General features: G+C 51.5%; 5 protein-coding genes across 5 annotated transcripts; 3 read left to right on the top strand and 2 right to left on the bottom strand.

Moving 5' to 3' along the window:
* Nucleotides 1-4651: 4651 nt before the first annotated feature.
* Nucleotides 4652-6004, top strand: TGAM01_v202744 (F-box domain-containing protein; the record flags this gene model as incomplete). The annotated part of the gene is made up of 1 exon (XM_018802198.1): nucleotides 4652-6004. One exon carries the CDS (start codon nucleotides 4652-4654, stop codon nucleotides 6002-6004), a length of 1353 nt encoding a protein of 450 aa, XP_018664553.1.
* A 3519-nt stretch (nucleotides 6005-9523) lies between these two features.
* TGAM01_v202745 (aldo/keto reductase) lies at nucleotides 9524-10739 on the bottom strand (the record flags this gene model as incomplete). Its single annotated transcript, XM_018802200.2, has 2 exons — nucleotides 9524-10240; nucleotides 10344-10739. 2 exons carry the CDS (start codon nucleotides 10737-10739, stop codon nucleotides 9524-9526), a joined length of 1113 nt encoding a protein of 370 aa, XP_018664555.2.
* Nucleotides 10740-11758: 1019 nt separating this feature from the next.
* TGAM01_v202746 (hypothetical protein) lies at nucleotides 11759-14222 on the top strand (the record flags this gene model as incomplete). The annotated part of the gene is made up of 2 exons (XM_018802201.1): nucleotides 11759-13986; nucleotides 14054-14222. 2 exons carry the CDS (start codon nucleotides 11759-11761, stop codon nucleotides 14220-14222), a joined length of 2397 nt encoding a protein of 798 aa, XP_018664556.1.
* A 220-nt stretch (nucleotides 14223-14442) lies between these two features.
* On the bottom strand, nucleotides 14443-15169 carry TGAM01_v202747 (hypothetical protein; the record flags this gene model as incomplete). The annotated part of the gene is made up of 2 exons (XM_018802202.2): nucleotides 14443-14634; nucleotides 14708-15169. The coding sequence occupies 2 exons, from the start codon at nucleotides 15167-15169 to the stop codon at nucleotides 14443-14445; spliced, it is 654 nt and encodes a 217-aa protein (XP_018664557.2).
* Nucleotides 15170-17297: 2128 nt separating this feature from the next.
* TGAM01_v202748 (hypothetical protein) lies at nucleotides 17298-18277 on the top strand (the record flags this gene model as incomplete). Its single annotated transcript, XM_018802204.1, has 2 exons — nucleotides 17298-18033; nucleotides 18108-18277. 2 exons carry the CDS (start codon nucleotides 17298-17300, stop codon nucleotides 18275-18277), a joined length of 906 nt encoding a protein of 301 aa, XP_018664559.1.
* Nucleotides 18278-18337: the final 60 nt, after the last annotated feature.

Here is an 18337-nt window from a genome sequence, read left to right on the forward strand (position 1 = left end):
TGGCACATTGGCACATCAGGCATACAAGTCGGTTGTCACAAAAAGTAAAAAGTGACAGGCAAGGATTAATTCAAATCTAGGGGCAAAGAAGCAATTAAATCTCCGCTCTTTCGTCATGTGACTTTGTACTGCTACTTTTCCCTTGCTCAAGTTATCTTTTACCGTTTCGGTCAGCGTTGCGACTGGCCCGTCTATCCATCTCATGTTTTGTCAACTTTTGACTAGCATGGGTGTGCGCCCCATCCCTATTTTACCTCTATTCCTCTGGATTGCGACTTTGAGAGATGTCCCAGATGCACATAATCCAATTTTTGCCAGATTTGGGCTGTTGAACAAGCGAATTAAGCAGTTGCCGCGTTGAGTCAGACTCCTACTGCTACTATCGCTGCTACTACTACCATCAGCTTACCTAGCATGTATACAAGTACCTATATAAAGATGCTCTACTTTTATCTCCCATCATTGCATCTTCGATGCTTTATTCGTATCCAGTTGACCAGTCATATCATCGATACATGACTGCACAGTCTTTTTCGCGCCTTGACCTACGTGCAGGCATCGGCGGGATTCGGGTGTGATTGCTGCAGCGTTCCTTGTCACAATGTCATTTACCCGGTCAACGATTCGCCCTCAAACACTAGCTAAAAATCCCCTTGCTCGGTATTGCGAGTCATGGAAGACAGTTATGCGTGCTAGTAGAAGGCGTGTCTCTTCTTTTCCTATAGTCTTGCTCACCGAAAGAAAAAAGCACAGGCACATACAAGCATGTAAGTGGTCCGTGAATCTGGAGTTTTGTCTCCTCCCCCGGAATCCTGACTTTTGAGAGAAGCAGCTCTGCCTTATGCGGTCAGCGTCGACATTGCAACCGGCACTATCGGCAAAACCGACAGGGTGTCTTCCAAGGCTTGCTGTTCCGGCCACTAAGCTTATTTTGTGAAGTATCTACAAGAGGCCACTTGATCAAGGATAGACTTGGCAATGACCAGCAACAGGCACAAACATGTACCGTACGTGTATTCCTCTCGGCACACGCCGTATCTTTTATACATCTGCTTGTGTTCACGTGATGAAACATGTCATACATGACGGGATCCAGACCAACTCCCAAAGTAGCAGCTGGCGATGATGGGGGAGGACCCAGTTGTAGCCGAAATCGGCAAAGAAGCAAGGCAAATCAGAAGGTTGCCAGAATTAGACGCCCAGGCTCGGCGTTGACCACCCAGGAGAAGGAGCAGAGCAAAGTACATGTGTATGTGAACGGCTTGCATTTTCGGCCTCGGTGTTATCGCGGCGTGGACCAATCTTTGAACGGCAATAGCACGCGTCTTCTTGGCGTCTCCTGTCGTGAAACTCTGTGGCGCTTTAGACGACCTGTACTCCCTACGCCTACATACGAAGCGCAAGCAAGCAGTATTAGCGAGGAGAAGCTGGAAGCCGACGCCACAGAGAAAAAAAAAAGTTACAGCTCACAAACTTCAGCTCTGTCTGCCAAAGGCTCAATTATACATAGTCTAGGTACAAACAAGCCGGGATCTGGCAGCAATGGACCAATCGGTGATGGAGGCTGTTTCCAGCTACTGCACGCCAAACAGCGGCTGGACAATTCCTAGCGCTGCGACCTTGGCAAATCCCCAGGAGTGCTTCCAATGAGGACTCGAAATGACCGATGACAGAGCCAGACAAGGATGCTATCTGGTGGTGGTCAATTTCAATTACATACTACTCAGGGGCACTCCTATGTACATGTATACTTTTGTGATGGTTAACCTCATCTGGAAGAAGTCAATGCAGCTAAAAGACACAGAATGCCTGATACAGATAGCAGTACATAGTAATCCGCTAAAGCTAGGCGCGGAACAATAGAGGCAAAGGGCCGGTGACGTTGATACTAATCGCCTGTCTTCGAGAGCGGCCTCGTCAGCTTGGCCCTGTCATGCTCGGTCGTTGGAGGATTTTGGACGGACAGACCATCTTGGGTGGCCAGCAGCCCATAAATCGGGCTGATCAAGATGAGATAAGACCCACCCCGTCAACTCCTCAACCCCGGCCCTGGGCAGTCTTGGTGGTCGGATTGGTGGACCGGGTCGGTGGGCCGAGAGAGCCGAACGAGGCGATGCTATTGCCGCTTGGAGTTGTATTTGTGCAGGCTGAAGCACAGTGTCCTGGCGGTTCTAGGCAACTGCCGGTGTGCAAGGTACATGATGCAGAGCGGCAGCTACTCGATAGTAGGAGTGCCCTAAATCGGAGTGTAGATGTTGCCCGTAAAAGCAGTGTGCATGGGACAAGTATCTCATACGGGTAGCAAGGTAATCAGCTCGGCAATGGGGTAACCTCGCCTACTGATGCCAGAGAGGCGACTCGTAAGAACATGTGAAGTAAACCATGGACCCCATAGAGGAGATGGTGTTGCTATTGATAGAGACTTGAGTGAATGTTGTTAAAAATAACTCTTTTGCTGACGTGGAAAATATGCCCATGGCAGTAACAAGGGCTCCAAACGCCAAGTTGGGAGTCTGCTCTGTCTTGGCATTTTGAGAAATACAAAAAAAAACTCCGAGGGGGCAAGAATATGCGTTTGGACTATTGCTGACTGCCTATTGCTACTCACAGTTACCTTTTCGTGAGGAGAGGGCCAAAGAGAAACTCCGCCTACCTCTGGACTATATCTCATCATTGGACATGGAAGAGCATGTATGTAAAAAGGCAGATTTGCTTGATCCACAGCTCGCCATCCAAAAGCGTTTAGCCTTCTACTTGATCAACATTTTCACTCTGACCCGCAGCGCAACAGCCATTGATGATTCTCGAGAGCGAAATACGACGGGCGCCCAATCAGATGTACAAGTACATGTACTGCAAAATACAACGCAGTTTTGTCTTGCATTGCTTATCAGAGCGAGTTATAGCCGGCCCACAGCTCCATATCACATGCAAATGCAAAAAGCGCAGCCAGGTTGCATCTGCGCAAGAGTCAGAGGCAGAGACGAGAGCACGCGCAGTACACAAACGGGGCATCGTAGCAGTGAATGCTACAGCAACCCAGGCCGCACGTCGTAGGATGACTGCGCAAGGAACAACATCAGCCGCGGGCCTGGACCGCAGCGCAGCGCAAGATCTGATATCTGATACAGAATAACTGGAGAACGGAACTGCAGCCAGAGCAGAAGACGCTCGCGGCCGACGTGCGGCACTAAGGCAGCAGGCCGCGGGCCATGCCCCTGACTAAATCCACGGTATTTGAGCAGTGCCCGAAGCAAGCCTGCAGGAATAATATAGCAACAGGCTCGAACAAGTTACTGGGCGGTTGGGATGTAGGAAACACAAGCATAACCAGCTACAGTAAGCAATAAAGCCAAAAGCCCGCACTTGACGCTGAAATAGACGTCGAGATTTTCCCGTCTCTCAGCCCACGTCATACGCTGCACACCATACCGGGCCACAACCATCCAAAATGCTCCGCTTCCCTCGCCCAGCGTTGTATTCTAGGCTGGATTCCGGAACATCCCAACCCCGCCGAGGCTAGAATCGCCATGGCCTGTTTATTGCCCCCCCTCATTCGATGGATGCTTGTGCGGGGGAAATGGCCCAAAATAATTGCAGGCTGGCCGTGGACCCGCAAGGGGGGCGTTTGATATACAAAGTGCTGGTGCTTGACAGACGAGAGGCGAAGATCAATCTAGCAAGACAATGCATACCTGCATCTACATCAAGTATCGGATATCAAAGTGTAGTCTAGTATTGCAATCTACCCTTGGCAGGATTATATATCTGATATGTCTCACTTTCTATAGGCCAGCATTGATAAGGAGTATTGTGATAAACAGCCACACAGAGCTTGTGGCGTTTCATGACCTCATGAAGACACCTCGTACATACACTCGTACATACACTCGTACATACACTCGTACATACACATAATGTACATGTACATCTATCTCCTTTAAACTTTTTCAAAATCTCTCACATCCTCCATCTCCACCGAGTATCTCCATCCATACATATTCCTCCGTTCATTGTTGTTAGACGCGCTCACGAACCAACAGCATAACAAAAGAGCCTCCCGCCCACATCTCTACTTGTACATGCCCCAATCGTCGTAGTAGGCAATCCTCCCGTGCTCTTCATTATTCTTCTGCCCCGCAAGGATTGCCTTATTCGCAGCCTAGCGGCTAATGGTGCGCTAACTGCTGGCCTACTGCCGGGCTAATGTATGCATGTACAGGGACTTGAGCCCGCCCCTGCTCCATATCACGGCTCTTCTACCCAACCCTTGACACAACCTCAACCGCCCAGGCTGTCAGGATCCGAGGGATCTAAAGGCGTAACTGTACAGATACATCGCCAGCATTGCCCTGCCGCCTGCTGCGCCTGGTTTCTGTACTTCGCGATGGCTTGTCTCTCCTGGCTCGCTTCCTATTTGCCGATCTTGCAAGTGCATTGTGCGCCTGACTGACCTGGAGCTCTCCGCTCAGGCTCCCCTACATGGCTGAAGAGGCTGGCTCGTAGAAAAAGCTGTGCTCAAACTCTCAACCGTTTCCATCTCCAGCGCCACTGGCATCAAACTTCTTCATTCACGCCTTTATCTCATCATTTCTCTGATACTACTGCTCCATCACCATCACCGTCATTGTCGAGGCATCACTCTGCAGCCATGGCGCCCACGACAATCTCACAGCTCCCCAGCGAGCTGCTCCTTTATATCTTTGACTTCCTCCATGAGCCACCCACATCCGACCAGCGCCATTACGACGATCCGGCACATATTCCCCCAAATCGCTCCAGCACAAACCCGCACGACGATCTCGACCACTTCCGCGGCAACATCAAGAGTGCATCTCTTGTTTGCCACCTCTGGAGACGCTGCCTCCTGCCATTGCTCTTCCGGGATATTGTCTGGAGATTCCAACACATCACCCGTCCATCCGAGCGGGAGGACCCGCTACACGCCGTTGAAGAGCTCGAGTTTCTACGCTTCCTTACCCGTGCTGGGCTTACACGCTGCGTGGACAACCTGACCATCATCATCGACTATCCCGAATCCGAAGTTGGCGAGGACACTAGGCATCACGCCAATTGGGGCATCCTCCCTAGCCATTGCCCTGCGCCGGATAGCCGAGGATTTAATAACGGTCTGATAACCCCTGAATCAACTTCGGACTCTCCTTCAAAATGCCAGTCAAACGATTGGCTTTGGCAAACCATCTTCGACAAACTGGATCTCCTGTCTATCAATCTCATCAGCTCCCCGGCCATTCTTGCATCGTTACTGGGACGGCCAATCAACCTTTCTGGAGCCTGGATCTTTCGTCAACGGTTTCACATTCTCTCCCTGTCGAGGCCCGCGGACCAACGCCAACAACAAAAAGTCACCACCATCGACGAATCGACAGCAGCACCATCACATTTCCTGCCCTCGAATGGAGCACCAACTCCAGCAACAAACCACTGCTCGCTCTTCGGCATCCGCCCATGGAATTCCATGCTGCTCAACGAAGGATCCTCCGTCAAAGTCTACACCACATACGAATACTTCCACCACACGCCCCCTTCTCTCCTACCCGCCCTCTTAGACTCTAGCGACGAATCCATGCAGCCCCTGCTGAACAACAACATCCGCTCCTTTTCCTACGTCGCCATCTTCCCGCTCGCCAATCACATCAACAACATTCTCATCCCTCGCGTCCCAGCCCTCGAGCGCTTCTTCATCCAGATCGTGCCCCGGGCGCCCAGCTTCGCTGAGGACGACTACCGCCACCCCGCCATGGACATTTCGGATCTATGGATGGAGCGCAACACGGCCTATGCGCAGCTGGTCATGGCGGTATTCGACCCGCCGCCACTGGGACTGTGGAACAGCCTGCAGTGCTTTGAGAGTGGCGATGCCATCGATAGGGAAGCCTGGGAGCAGGCTGTCCGATATGTCATCTTCGCGGCGGGTGCGACGTGGAAAGTTGCTGGGGAGGGAAAGTTTGTTCGCAGGGACGATACTATGCTTATCTCCTGAGCAGCTACTTTCGTTGGGGGATTGAGATTTCTCCTTTTTTTCTTTCTTTTTCTTTTCTCTTTTCTTTTCTTTTCTTTTCAAGCTATTGAATTTTGGGAGTCATTCATTATGGAACAATTACTAGGCAACTAGGGGAATATGGGTTTACAAGCTGCACTTTACAAACAAGCAGCTTTGGGGCTTTGAAACGGAGTTAAGACAGCACCGGAAACAGATTCCTTATTTGGGACAGCCTTTGGGTAGCGTTTGGGTACTGATAGGATTCGGGCATATATTTTTAGCTGGGCACAAGTCAAAAAGTTGATATCATTGGTTAACGGGATTTGGGCTCAGGACGCAGGCTGACAATAGGATGGGTAAATGGAAGTACTTAGTAACAAGGGTTCTTGGTCCCCTTATTTGATAAAATAAACAAATAAATAACGAAAAGAAAAGAAATGTTCCGCCGAGTAAAGATACATAAGATACAAAAAGCAAAATAAGGGGAAGAAGGCCATGGAAACGCAGCTGCATGACAGTCCCATCGGCTGTCTCTCGGTATGATCGGTGCCGTCGGTATTGTAAACAGTAATTACCTGATCCAGGTAGTTGTAAGTAGTAATCCGGTCAAAGATGAGTAAATGGCTTAGCAGTGTTGGACACATGAGAGTTCATCGTACTTAACATAAAGATGTATTCCATATGCCAGTCTATAGCTGCCCCTGACTCCCTATCTAGAGCCATCAATGGCAGTACATTTTTATCCCCATGATTCTTCTGCCACTTGGGCATGTATATAGGTAATCCGCCTTCTATCTTGACCGCCCCGTAGCATGTCCATCATGTCCAATCCATAATCCATACCCGTGAGATCAAGAATGCTCCACCCACAATGCATATATATACAAACGCCTCTAAAGCCAATGCAACTCCAAGTCTAGAAGAGGAAAGGTTGCGCGTAAACAAATTGCTAGTCTCCCGGGGAAAAGGACGAAAATGGAAATAAAAGGAGTTCAACAAAACAATGAGTAAAAAGGTTTTCAGTCTTCATGGCTGCTCAAATCGCCATCTTCGTCGCTGTCCGCCAAATCCACCTTGCGCTTGGCAATCTCGTGGTCCATCATCTCTCGGTACGTGCTCCAGCTCAATGCGCCAAACGCAACGATAATCATGGAGCCACCAATTATCGCCGCAGGGCTCAATGGCTGCCCGGTGATGAACCAGTCCGCAAGAGCTACGATGAAGATTGTAAGTAGAGCCGCGACAGACGACAGCACGGGAGACGTAAGAGAAATGAGGATGAGAAACGAGGCGCTGAAAGTGGCATTGGCGAGCACGGCACACAGGATGAGCCAGCACGTCGAGGCGTTTGGAAGCTCGAAAATCTCCAGCCCCGTCCAGTGCAGGAGCGGCAGCGGGATCCAGAGCACGCTCAAGGTGAAGAGCCCGATGCAGGAGCCAAACGTGTTTGCGAAAATCATACCCCGGCCAGGAGAGACGCCGTCGGGGGGGCAGGCAAAGCGCTTGTACAAAACCTCGTAGAGGCCGTACAGCACGGAGCCAACGCCAATGACAATGTTGCCCACAAAGCGGTTGCCTGCTTCTACATCCACGCCCTCTCCCCCCTCAGTCACGCCCTCGCCCTCGGCGGATTGGCCGCCAGTGTCGCCATAAGCCACGACCAGAACGCCAATGATGGCGATGATGACGGCGACCGACTTGTCCAGGCGCAGCGGCTCCTTGAGCAGAGGCACGGAAAAGGCATAGGCGAAGAAGGCCGAGCAGTTGTAAATGGCGGTGAGGTCGGACGGCGTGGTGAGGCTGACGGCGACGTACCAGCTCAAGCCCGCCACGGTCAGGGCGGTGGTGATGAAGGCCGTGGTTCGGGCCACGTACCGCACCGACTTTGCCGCGGGCCGCTGCAGGCCAAAGACGTCGAGCGTCTGCAGCTCGACCATGAGGGCCGTCGACTTGACCAGCTGCAGGTGGCGGCGCCAGAAGGCGTCCCACGGCATGTCGCGCTTCTGCAGGCGCAGGATGAGCAGCTGGACCGGCCACATCAGCACCCACGAGCCGTGCGTGAAGAACATCATGCAGTAGGCCTTGTCCCAGCCCAGGTCGCCCTGGATGTGCGCGCTCAGCTCCGTCTGCACGCAAAAGGCCACCAGGCTGAGCACGAGGAAGAAGGCCGCGTACGTGTACTTTTTGCGCGCCGAGCTGGCGGCCAATTCGCCCGGGCTGCGGCTGCGCATCGTCGAGCGCCGAGACATTGTCGCTGGTCGCGAGAGTGGTTCGTACATGGTGCCCGAGTTGGAGGTGGAGTTGGAGTTGGACGCTCCAACAACCTGTCCGTCGCCTGAGGATCGTGACGATCGGCCTCGCTCGACGTCCTTGTCGCCCAAGTCTGCCTCTTCAAAAGAGTCGGGTCTGGAGAGCAGGGGCTCGCTGGAGCGGCCATCGGCGGTCGTCTCACGAAAGAGGCCGGGTCGACGATTATCCGAGCCCATGGCCGTTGCGTCGACACAAAAGGGTCAAAGATCGTCGCCGTCTTCGTTGGCTGTCAGCCTGCCGTTCAAGAGCGAAAACGGCGTTCGGACGGCTCGTATTGGGACGAGGGCCTCCAGCAGTACTTTAATTGGCGCGAGCGTCGCGGGGACGTTGGCTGTTGCGGGAGCATGTGGCTATCTCGAGTGAGACGGCTAGGAGTCGTTACTTTGGAACGCTTCTCTTTTTGGTTCTTTTTCTCTAACAAGGAGAAAAGGCCAGCGTTGCGGGAACCAGAAAAATTCGGAGTCTGGAGATTCGGATCTTCACTAGATGGAGAATTGGCAATTGTGGCGCGGATCGAGGGGGCTTGGCAACGGCGAGATGTTACGGCTTTTAAAACACAGGGGAATTGGTGCTTGTTGGCCGAGATGAAGGTCAATAGCCGCGAATTAGAATAAAAAGGACGGCGGCTGCCAAAGTGCATGGATGCCGTCATTGCTGACATGCAGGCTTCGCCTTACGGCCCTTACAGTGGGTTGCAGCCACTAGAAGACCCCTTGAGGCCCCCAGAATCTCCGGGCGGCCAGCCTACGAGATGCGCTAACGTAGCACTGGAGGCTGTCAGAGGCTGCTGATGCGCTTCTTGGAGCTCCACGTAGGCAGCCTGGCCTGGGAGCCATCACGAGGACGCAGCTCATGTTGTCCCGGGGTGACTTTATCGCGCATAGGATTCTACGCTCTTTATTTGAGAGATCAGATTGATGAACCAAATTCTTTTCTATACAAACGATGAAATAGAGAGATGACAGTTCAGAGCCCAGGTCAAAGTATATGCATACAGTATGCACTACGGCAGGGCAGAATTGTGGTCATGTCTTATACAAGTCCTATAAGGCCTTTTTGTCTACATCAAAACTTTCACAAGTTCACAGAATAAATCCTCTTGGTTACGCATGGCCAGATCATCTGCCCAAGCACATCCAACCAGACCCAAAGCCAAGGCCGTTATCAGCAAGGCCGCCATCACGCCATTCCATCACCCGCAAAAGCCATTTATTTCGCTCCTTGTCCAAACAGCACCTGCTGAGGATCATACTTGTACTCCAAGTCGCCGTGCCAGTAGTTGACGGACTCGGCCTTGCAGAGCAGCCAGGCCTGGTCCAGCGCCTGCACCACCTCCTCGGGCAGGGGGCCCTTTTCAAAGTTATCAATATTGTTCTCCAGCTGCGCCAAGCTCGAAACGCCAATAATGATGCCATCGTTTCCGTCCTTGATCTTGAGCGCCGAGTGGTGGACGAGCCATCGCATGGCCACCTCAATCAACGTCAAGCCTGTCTTTTCAGCAGCCTCCTCGACGATGCGCAGCGCCTCAAATGTGCTGTCTCGGAAGTATCTACCTCGAGAGATTGCTCCCATGGGCGTGTTGCCAGCGTGACGTCCAGTGTCGGGAACGAAATCCTTGGACTTGATCTTTCCAGAAAAGAGGCCAGCAGCAAGAGGGTTGTACACGACGATGTCGAGGCCGTAGCGACGGCAGGCCACGACCAGCTCGGGCTCAATGTTTCGAGTAATGGCGTTGTACATGGCCTGGAAAACCGAAGGGCGAACCCAGCCGTTGTACTTGCATGTCAGCACGACCTCGGCTACTTCGAAAGCCGTAAAGTTACTGAGACCGAGCTTGTTGAATTTGCCAGCCTTGTGAAGCTTGTCCACTGCCTCAAGCGTCTCAGCAAAGGGTGTTGCGCGGTCTGGCTTGTGAAGGTACAGAATCTACGCCGTCATGATTAGCTTAAGCCACTGCCTTGCAGTACTGGGTTATAGGAAGAAGAGGGAGAATGAACTAAACAGAATAGTTGCGCCATATTCGACTTACATCAACTTTGTCGGTTCCCAGCTCCTTCAAGCTCTTCTCGACGGATGCGACAACCTTGTCTGCTGTGTTGTCGCCGTAATTTCTAGGATAAATGACCTTGGTCGCCAAAGTGAAGCCATTCTTCTTCCAGCTTGTCTGGCCTGTGAAGCCTTCTTGGGTCCCCTCGCCATACATTCGCGCCGTGTCAATCTCATTGTATCCGCGAGCCTGCAAAAGGTCCAGTGCCTTTTGGAAGGTGTCCAAGTCGGTGACTCTGCCACTGGTGGTCGGAGTCTGGTAAAAGGTCATGAGACCAAGGATAAGTCGAGACTTGGGAGCAGCCATTTTGCTTCGTTGAACTTTCGTGAGCTTGTTACGGGGTATGGGATCACTGAAGGATGAGAATGTATGAGGCATCTTCAATATATAAGAGAGATGAGTGGAGCCCCATGTTCAGGCAAATTCGCGGGGCGGCTTCCCCCACGGCATATCATCCGCATTGCTTTACGTCTATTGCTTGCACTTGATTACGACATATTGCAGTTTCGCCGATACTATAACAAAGGCTCTGATAAACGCCGAATGGCCTTAGCTACCGATTCATGCTATCTCCGGTAGCACTGCTAGAACTGTTAACCAAAAGTTCTACCGGCTACAATCGCAGATAATGTGCTGACAGCCAGCGAGCCGGCGGCAGCGTCCGCCCAATCATACTAAACTCCAGCGGGTAAGATTCCCCATTGCGCTGTTATTGCCAGGCCCAGTTATACTTCCCCTCCTCTAAGCGGCAGTTATGTCGGGTATAACAACCTAAAGTCGTATGTGAGAAAATGCTCATTATACTGCTGCAAGTCTAATGAGATGGACCTTGTTAGGCGAGATGCTGGCTTGAAACTTGTTATAAACTCATAGCAGAAATCCAATGCTCGATTCCCATGTCACTCCGGTATAACAGCTTAGAAGCAGCCTTTTTAGCCATTAAGTCCTACCTACTGGATGCGTCCGGAAGAATTTATAAGTGTCACAGTCATTTTTTGAAGTAAAAGTGATTAATTAGATCTTTGACACCGATAATTCATCATCAAATATTGGCCTGCTATTCGAATAGATGGAACTCGAATCAAGATCTATCGCATAAAGCCGAAGCCGTGGGGGCGGGGTGAGCCAGCGTCTTATCGATAGCGCTCGACGATGCAAACGCCACCGGAGAAACTGCGGCAAAAAGCCCCATCCAACCGCGATTCGCAAATGTGTGAATAGTTGGTGATGAAGTCTATAGCTTCAAGAGGCGTGGTGGAATCGAATCAGCTGCCTTTGCGCAACCTGTGCAACTCGCCTGTCTCAAATATGATCCAGTGAGCATCTCAATGGCCAATCTGCCCCAATTGACTGCTGACAGCCCCCCGGGCGCATTGTAACAAAGACATAGTCAAACCATGAGGGCAAACCTGGCCCGTCATGGCAGGCGACTACTTGTCTGCCAAGCGAGGACGGCGCCATCCTGCGCTTTGTACGCGGCTCCGGCTCGACGAAGACCAATTGCACAGAGGCCAATAACACATGCCAACTTCCAGCGAACGTTTCTCGGCGGCTTGCTCCAGAAAAAAGCCCCGCGGGAGATCAGACAGCCCGAGTACGAGCCGGGATGGCTGCAAATCATGGTGTGGAGGAGTCGCATGCTCGACAATGTCAGGCCGCAACCGCGGCTTGAACTGCTGGAAGCGTGGAAGAAGTTGATGCAATCCAAAATCAACACCAAGATGCCTTTCAACAGCACACAAGCTCTGCAGTGCCGCCGATTATTAGAGTATCTCGCAGATCCGGAAAATAGGGAAAACACCGAGGAAAAGGATAGAAGACTCGGCGCCGTTCACCTAGCGATGGCGAGGCAAGTCCTCCTTGAGATCGATCCAATCGAGCGAACGCAGCATCATCTTGATTTGGCAAAGTCTTTGCATTCCGTGTGGGCTGCAGGGAACTTTCCCAGCAGGAAACCCAATCCCGTGGTGCACCAGTGGGCATGTCTTGTCAATGCTATGAGCTTATATGGCGGATCACTTGAAGCCGTACAGATGCTATATGATAAATGGGAACAGCCAGATTATTTCAACTCCATAAACCAGGGAGAGCGACTCTTGGAAGTCGTAGCAAATGGGCTGGCAAGAGAAGGACACGAAGCCGAGCTGGTGAAGCTAGTTGAATATGCGGAAACCCACAATTTGCCATACAATGCCAGAATTCAGTATATCGTGGTCAGGTTTTTTGCCGAACGAGATCGCGTCACCGAAACCAAGTACTGGCTCAACAAACCACTCATGAATGGCAACATACAGGCCCAAGTATACCGTATCCTGGCGCCCTTTGCCATGCGCAACAACCTTCAAGAGTGGGCGACTTCACTGTTCCTCAAGCTCGGCGAATCGCAGCCATGGAAAAAATATTGGGGCGCATTGCTTCAAGCAATACTCATTACCAGAGGGAGCCTTGGTGAAGTGGACACCATGTTGTCGCATATGGTCGACAGCAGTGGAGAGATAGCTCCGGACATTCACATAATCAACGGGCTTCTCAGAGTTGCTGTTGAACAGCGAGATGCGGCTCTGGGTGAAGATATCCTTGCGCTCGCCGCCAAAAGAGGCCTTGCTCCCAACGGAGAAACACATCTCATTTTGCTAAATCTGCGACTCAAAACCGATAACTTGATGGGGGCACGAGAGGCATACAATCAAGCAAGATATGTACAGCCTTGGGCTAATGAAGCCAAACCTCACCTTTTTGGAGAATTCCGCTTGGCTGTTAATGAGTATCTGGTGGCATTGGCAGCGCAGAAACAGCCCGATTTCAAGTTTATTTCATCAGTTCTTGAATCCGTTGAAGAGGATCAAATGCGGCTTGAGCCAGACACTGTCGGCGCACTCTGCTTGAGATTCCTCGAGAATGACCAGCATTTTGATGTCATGGACATCCTCTCTATTTACTCCTTCTTATACAGCGAATCCGAGCGAGAGACTGTGCAAAACGCCTTTGTCTCCTTTTGCCTCGACCGCAACACGAGCACAAACCGAGCCTGGGCCGCGTATCAGCTTCTTCAACAATTCTTCCAAGATACCAGTTTCGAGCGGCGGGTATCACTAATGAATGCATTTTTCGAGCGAAGACGCCCAGATATGGCTTCACAAGTCTTTGGGCATATGCGGGCACACCGAAACAAATCTTACCATCCTACAGTAGACACCTACATCACATGTCTAGAAGGCTTTGCTCGATATCCCGACGAAGAGGGTTTGGAGATGGTACACAATATGCTGAAGATGGATGTCACGCTACAGCCGTCGACGAAGCTATACACTGCGTTGATGCTGGCATACACAGGCTGCGGCCAGCCACTAATAGCGCTGGACTACTGGACTCAAATCACACAGTCCAGAGAGGGTCCCTCATATGCTACTTTACAGGCAATGTTCTGGACGCTGGAGAGGAAAAGCGGCGGACACAAGCAGGCCCGAGAGGTTTGGCAAAAGATTGAAAGAATGGATTTGGACGTACCGCCCAGCGTTTACAACGCGTATATCGGCGCTATAGCAGGAAATGGAAACGAAAAAGAGGTTCGAAATCTGATTATGAATATGGCGTCCGTTGTCGGGTCAGAGCCAGATGCCATGACGTGAGTACAGCTCCTCTCCTCCTATGCTTCCAGTCAATTCGTCGCATTGCTAACTCGATCTATATAGACTCGGCATCACATACAATGCTCTGCCCGGACAGCAGCTTCAGAAAGGATTCCAGGAGTGGGCCAAGGGACGATACAGCGATGCTTGGACAGAGCTGATGAAGGTGGGCCGGCGGATGGACGAATATTCGCTGTGCCAATTCAAAATAGAACGGGCCATGAAGGCTTAGAAAAAGGAAAGCGGAGTGTACAACATTGAAGGGAAAATATCATCATGACATTGTATAATTGAAGACGGCATCTATTGTACACATAGTTCAAGGGGGAAATATCTAGCTACAAGTATATAAAACATTGTCTTGCGTGAGCGCCATATGCATAGAAGGCAGCTCTAAACAAAGAAGAAAATACAATCACACTGCGCCATTTTTTTTGTCCAGTCAAAGTCTCTCATCTCCTCTCAGGGAAGAAGTTGTCCCTGACCATTTCCGGGTGAGCGTGAATAGTCGGGTACAGCCCCATGCCCTGAACTCGTCGGATCATCTTGGCAATCTTGCGCTGGTTGACGGGACGAAGACTCGTGCCAGATGAATGAGTGATTTGGCCAGAAGTAGAGGTGAATTCCTGGATCAAAGAGAAGTTCTACACGCTGTATTAGCTTCCGTTGCCTTTACCCCCCGTTTCAGACAGTGCAAGTCTATCAAGGGGCGCATACCTTGTACATATCCAAAGGTCGAATCCCCAACGCATCAACGACATCCCCCCCTCTAGGCGACCTCTTCCTCCACTTCTGCATCTCCACAGGGCTCATATCATGCGGCGAGTACACATCACCCGCGTCCCACCTTCGCGGCATCTGCTTCAGATAGTCATTCGAGTTCTTCTGGTTGCGCATCATGTCGAGCTGGGTCTGCTTGTTCCTCAGCGACGTCTGGCCCACTTTCTTGTATCTCGTCATCAAGTCGGACGCAGCCTCGCTCGGCCTGTGCGCCGACTGGCGTGAGGGAGCAGACGATCGTGAGGAAGAAGTCGGGTTGTTGATGGAGAGGAGGCTGCTGGTGGAGGAGTGGCGGTGGGGGGAGTCTGCGCGGGGGGGGGGGCGGGCTGCTGCGGTGGTTGAGAAGGCGCGGATGGAGAGGCCGCGCACGGCGCTGGGTGAAGGCACGAGAGAAGGCATGGCGGGAGAATTGGGCTGTCCACGTTCGAGTTGCTTGGAGAGCTGGTGATGGCGAAATCCTGGTGTTGAGCTAAATGCGAAAGGTGGCGGGCGGAACTCTTCCGCGAAGGGTACCGCAACGCCCCACTTAAAAATTGTCTGCGATTTTCATTTTCGATACTCTCCTCCAAATCTATCGACGATAACTCGTAATCAGCACTTTTCATACCAGCCAATTCCTCTTTTTACCGGGCTACGACTGTCCTTCAATTTGAGAATCAATCATCAGAAAGCATTGTAACAGCGACTGCTTAACGACACAAGGCTCCCGACAAAATGGTGCGAAAACTCAAGCATCACGAGCAGAAGCTCCTGCGCAAGACAGACTTCTTCACATACAAGCAAGACAGCAACCACCGCGACAAGCTCGTCCGCCGGCGCTACATGATCCAGAACCCCGAAGACTACCACAAGTACAACCGCCTCTGCGGCGTAAGTCTCCATACCCTCAGTGTTTCTTCCTCAAACACCAGTTTCAATATCCTAACGTCCAATTTCAGTCCATCCGCCAACTCGCCCACCGCCTCTCCCTCCTCCCCCCCGAAAACCCCACCCGCCGCAAGCACGAAGAGCTGCTCCTCAACAAGCTCTACGACATGGGCATCCTCTCCTCCGCCTCCAAGCTCTCCGCCGTCGAGAACAACGTCACCGTCAGCGCCTTTGCCCGCCGCCGCCTGCCCGTCGTCATGACGCGGCTGCGCATGGCCGAGACGGTGCAGGCCGCCACGAAGCTCATCGAGCAGGGCCACGTGCGCGTCGGCGTCGACGAGATCACCGATCCGGCCTACCTGGTGACGAGGAACACGGAGGACTTTGTGACGTGGGCGGTGGGAAGCAAGATTAAGAGGAACATTATGAAGTATAGGGATGAGCTGGATGATTTTGAGCTGTTGTGATTGTTCCTTTCATTTTCGTTTTCTCTTTTCTTACACTGTTTTTCTCTTTGGTTTGGGCTTTTTTAAGACTGTCAGATTTTGTGCAAAGAGAGGGATTGATTGTCCATTAGACACAGCGCATGGGAGGAGAGCATATTGCCAGGAAGCTGCATTTGGCGTTTATCGGCTTGGTTGGTTAATTAGGCTGTTTTTGGTTGCCATTACTGCCAGATATTGCAAGAGATGTAGAGTATAATCTCAGATGACTTGTACAGGGCATTTCACACAGTTCGCTATCGAAATATTGAGATTCATACATATCGTCCTCCGAGAAACATAGCTACTGCGTACACATGACTCGATATTTTTATTCGTGCCCTCTTGCAAATATACAGGTTCACTAGCCAATCGATTGTCAGCATCCATTCCATTAGACTTTGAATGGCAGGCCACAACGACAAGTGCTGCAAAACATGGCCACTCTGCGCTCACTAATCGTAAAACAAGTCAAAGCCCCTCTCACGTAACCAAACTGTCGCAATTCTCTATCCCATCTTCTGCCCAAAGTATAAAAGCGTCTTATAACCACTCATTCAATTTTCTTTCCCGGGGTATACTGCCGCAAAGATAAGCCGCGCCATCTTTCTCCCGAGCTCTCACAATCGTTCCAATCCTCGGCCACATTATTTCCATCATCAGAGCTCCATACGTGAACGCCTTGACGATATTCCAGGCCAAGACCATCCCGATAATCCAATAAAACAACCCATCTTCAAATATCACGATTCTCATCCACCATAATCGCAACGACTCCAAGCATCTCATCTTCGCCAGTGGAGGACCTGAAGCCGGTAACTCCACTAGCATCGGCCCCACCCCGTAGCTTCATTTGCAAAAGGCGCAGGATGCTCAGAGAAAGGGCTAGGCTCTCATGTGCTTGGAGCATCTTGTGCCAGGTAGACACACTGTGTGTGCCGGGTATAAAAGCCCACATCCAAACAGGCTCCCACACTCTTCTTCCTCTTTTGCCCCCCTGGTGAGCCTTAAAGATCTCGTTCTTCTGTTTCTTCTTTTCGCTTTGTTGTGCTCCCGTGTTTTTCCTCTCGGATTCCTGTGACAAGCACAGGTGGTCGCCATAGAAGTCGCCATCTTGCCGTTCACATTTATACAAGTCCCCTGAGTGCTGGAAGGCATCCGTCCTCTCTTCTTTCACCATGGACACCTTGGCTACCATCTGGGATGCCTTCATACATCTTATAGGGCCATGGCAATTCATGAGTATCTCTTTCCGTCATATACCCGCCACCATACGGGGTCTCATTCGTGATAAGGATTATGGAGCTCTGCTCTCAATCGCAAGATTCGAAGAAGCTCTGTTTGGCACATTCTGGGCCACCATCGGGCCGAATGTCAAGCTCAATGCAGAGCAGCGCGTCATTCCTCTCCTTGAAGGTCGTATCAAAGCTGGTGTCGTTCATGATGAAGTCGTGAGCACCCCGGTTTATGGTACGGTCATCGAGGTCGGTGCCGGAAGTGGCATGTATGCCGACGTTTTTGCTCGTTTTCGCGAAAATGCCGACAGCGCCCACGACAATGAAAGCCTTCGACACAGAAAAACCACAGGTGGCCATATCACCAAGATGTACGGCGTGGAGCCCAACCCCATCTCCGCCAAAGCGCTTGGACAGCGTGTAAAGGACCTCGGCATGGACGATATATATCACGTTGTCCCTGTCGGTATCGAATATGTCGACGACCCCTCCGCTTGGAATGGCAAGATCGAGCCAGGCAGCGTTGACTGCATCGTCAGCATCCTTTGTCTCTGCAGTATCCCCGAGCCTGAGAAGAACATCAAGCTTCTGTACAACCTGCTCAAGCCAGGAGGTCGCTGGTATGCCTATGAGCACGTCAAGGTATGGCGCGGCGGCCCATTGCTCAGCCTATATCAGCGTAAGTTAGCGCCCACGTTTTGCATCTATCCCGATTATGATCATACCAAAAACTAACGGCTTTCAACTTGCCAGGCTTCGTTAACCTCGTCTGGCCACACTTTCTGGGAGGGTGCCAACTCTGTCGCGATACCGAAAAGACCCTCAGGGCGGCTGGCACCTTCAAAGAGATTGATTTTGTGCAGCTCGCGGCTCAGCCCCCTTATCAAGTTTTGCCGCACAAGATTGGCATTCTGACGAAATAGCCATTTTCATGATTCAAGAACCGCTTTGCGAGCGCAGCGAATACCCCTGATTAGAATGTT

Source organism: Trichoderma gamsii, assembly GCF_001481775.2.
Source record: "Trichoderma gamsii strain T6085 chromosome Unknown Scaffold_7.2, whole genome shotgun sequence".
In the NCBI taxonomy this organism is placed as follows: Eukaryota; Fungi; Ascomycota; class Sordariomycetes; order Hypocreales; family Hypocreaceae; genus Trichoderma; species Trichoderma gamsii.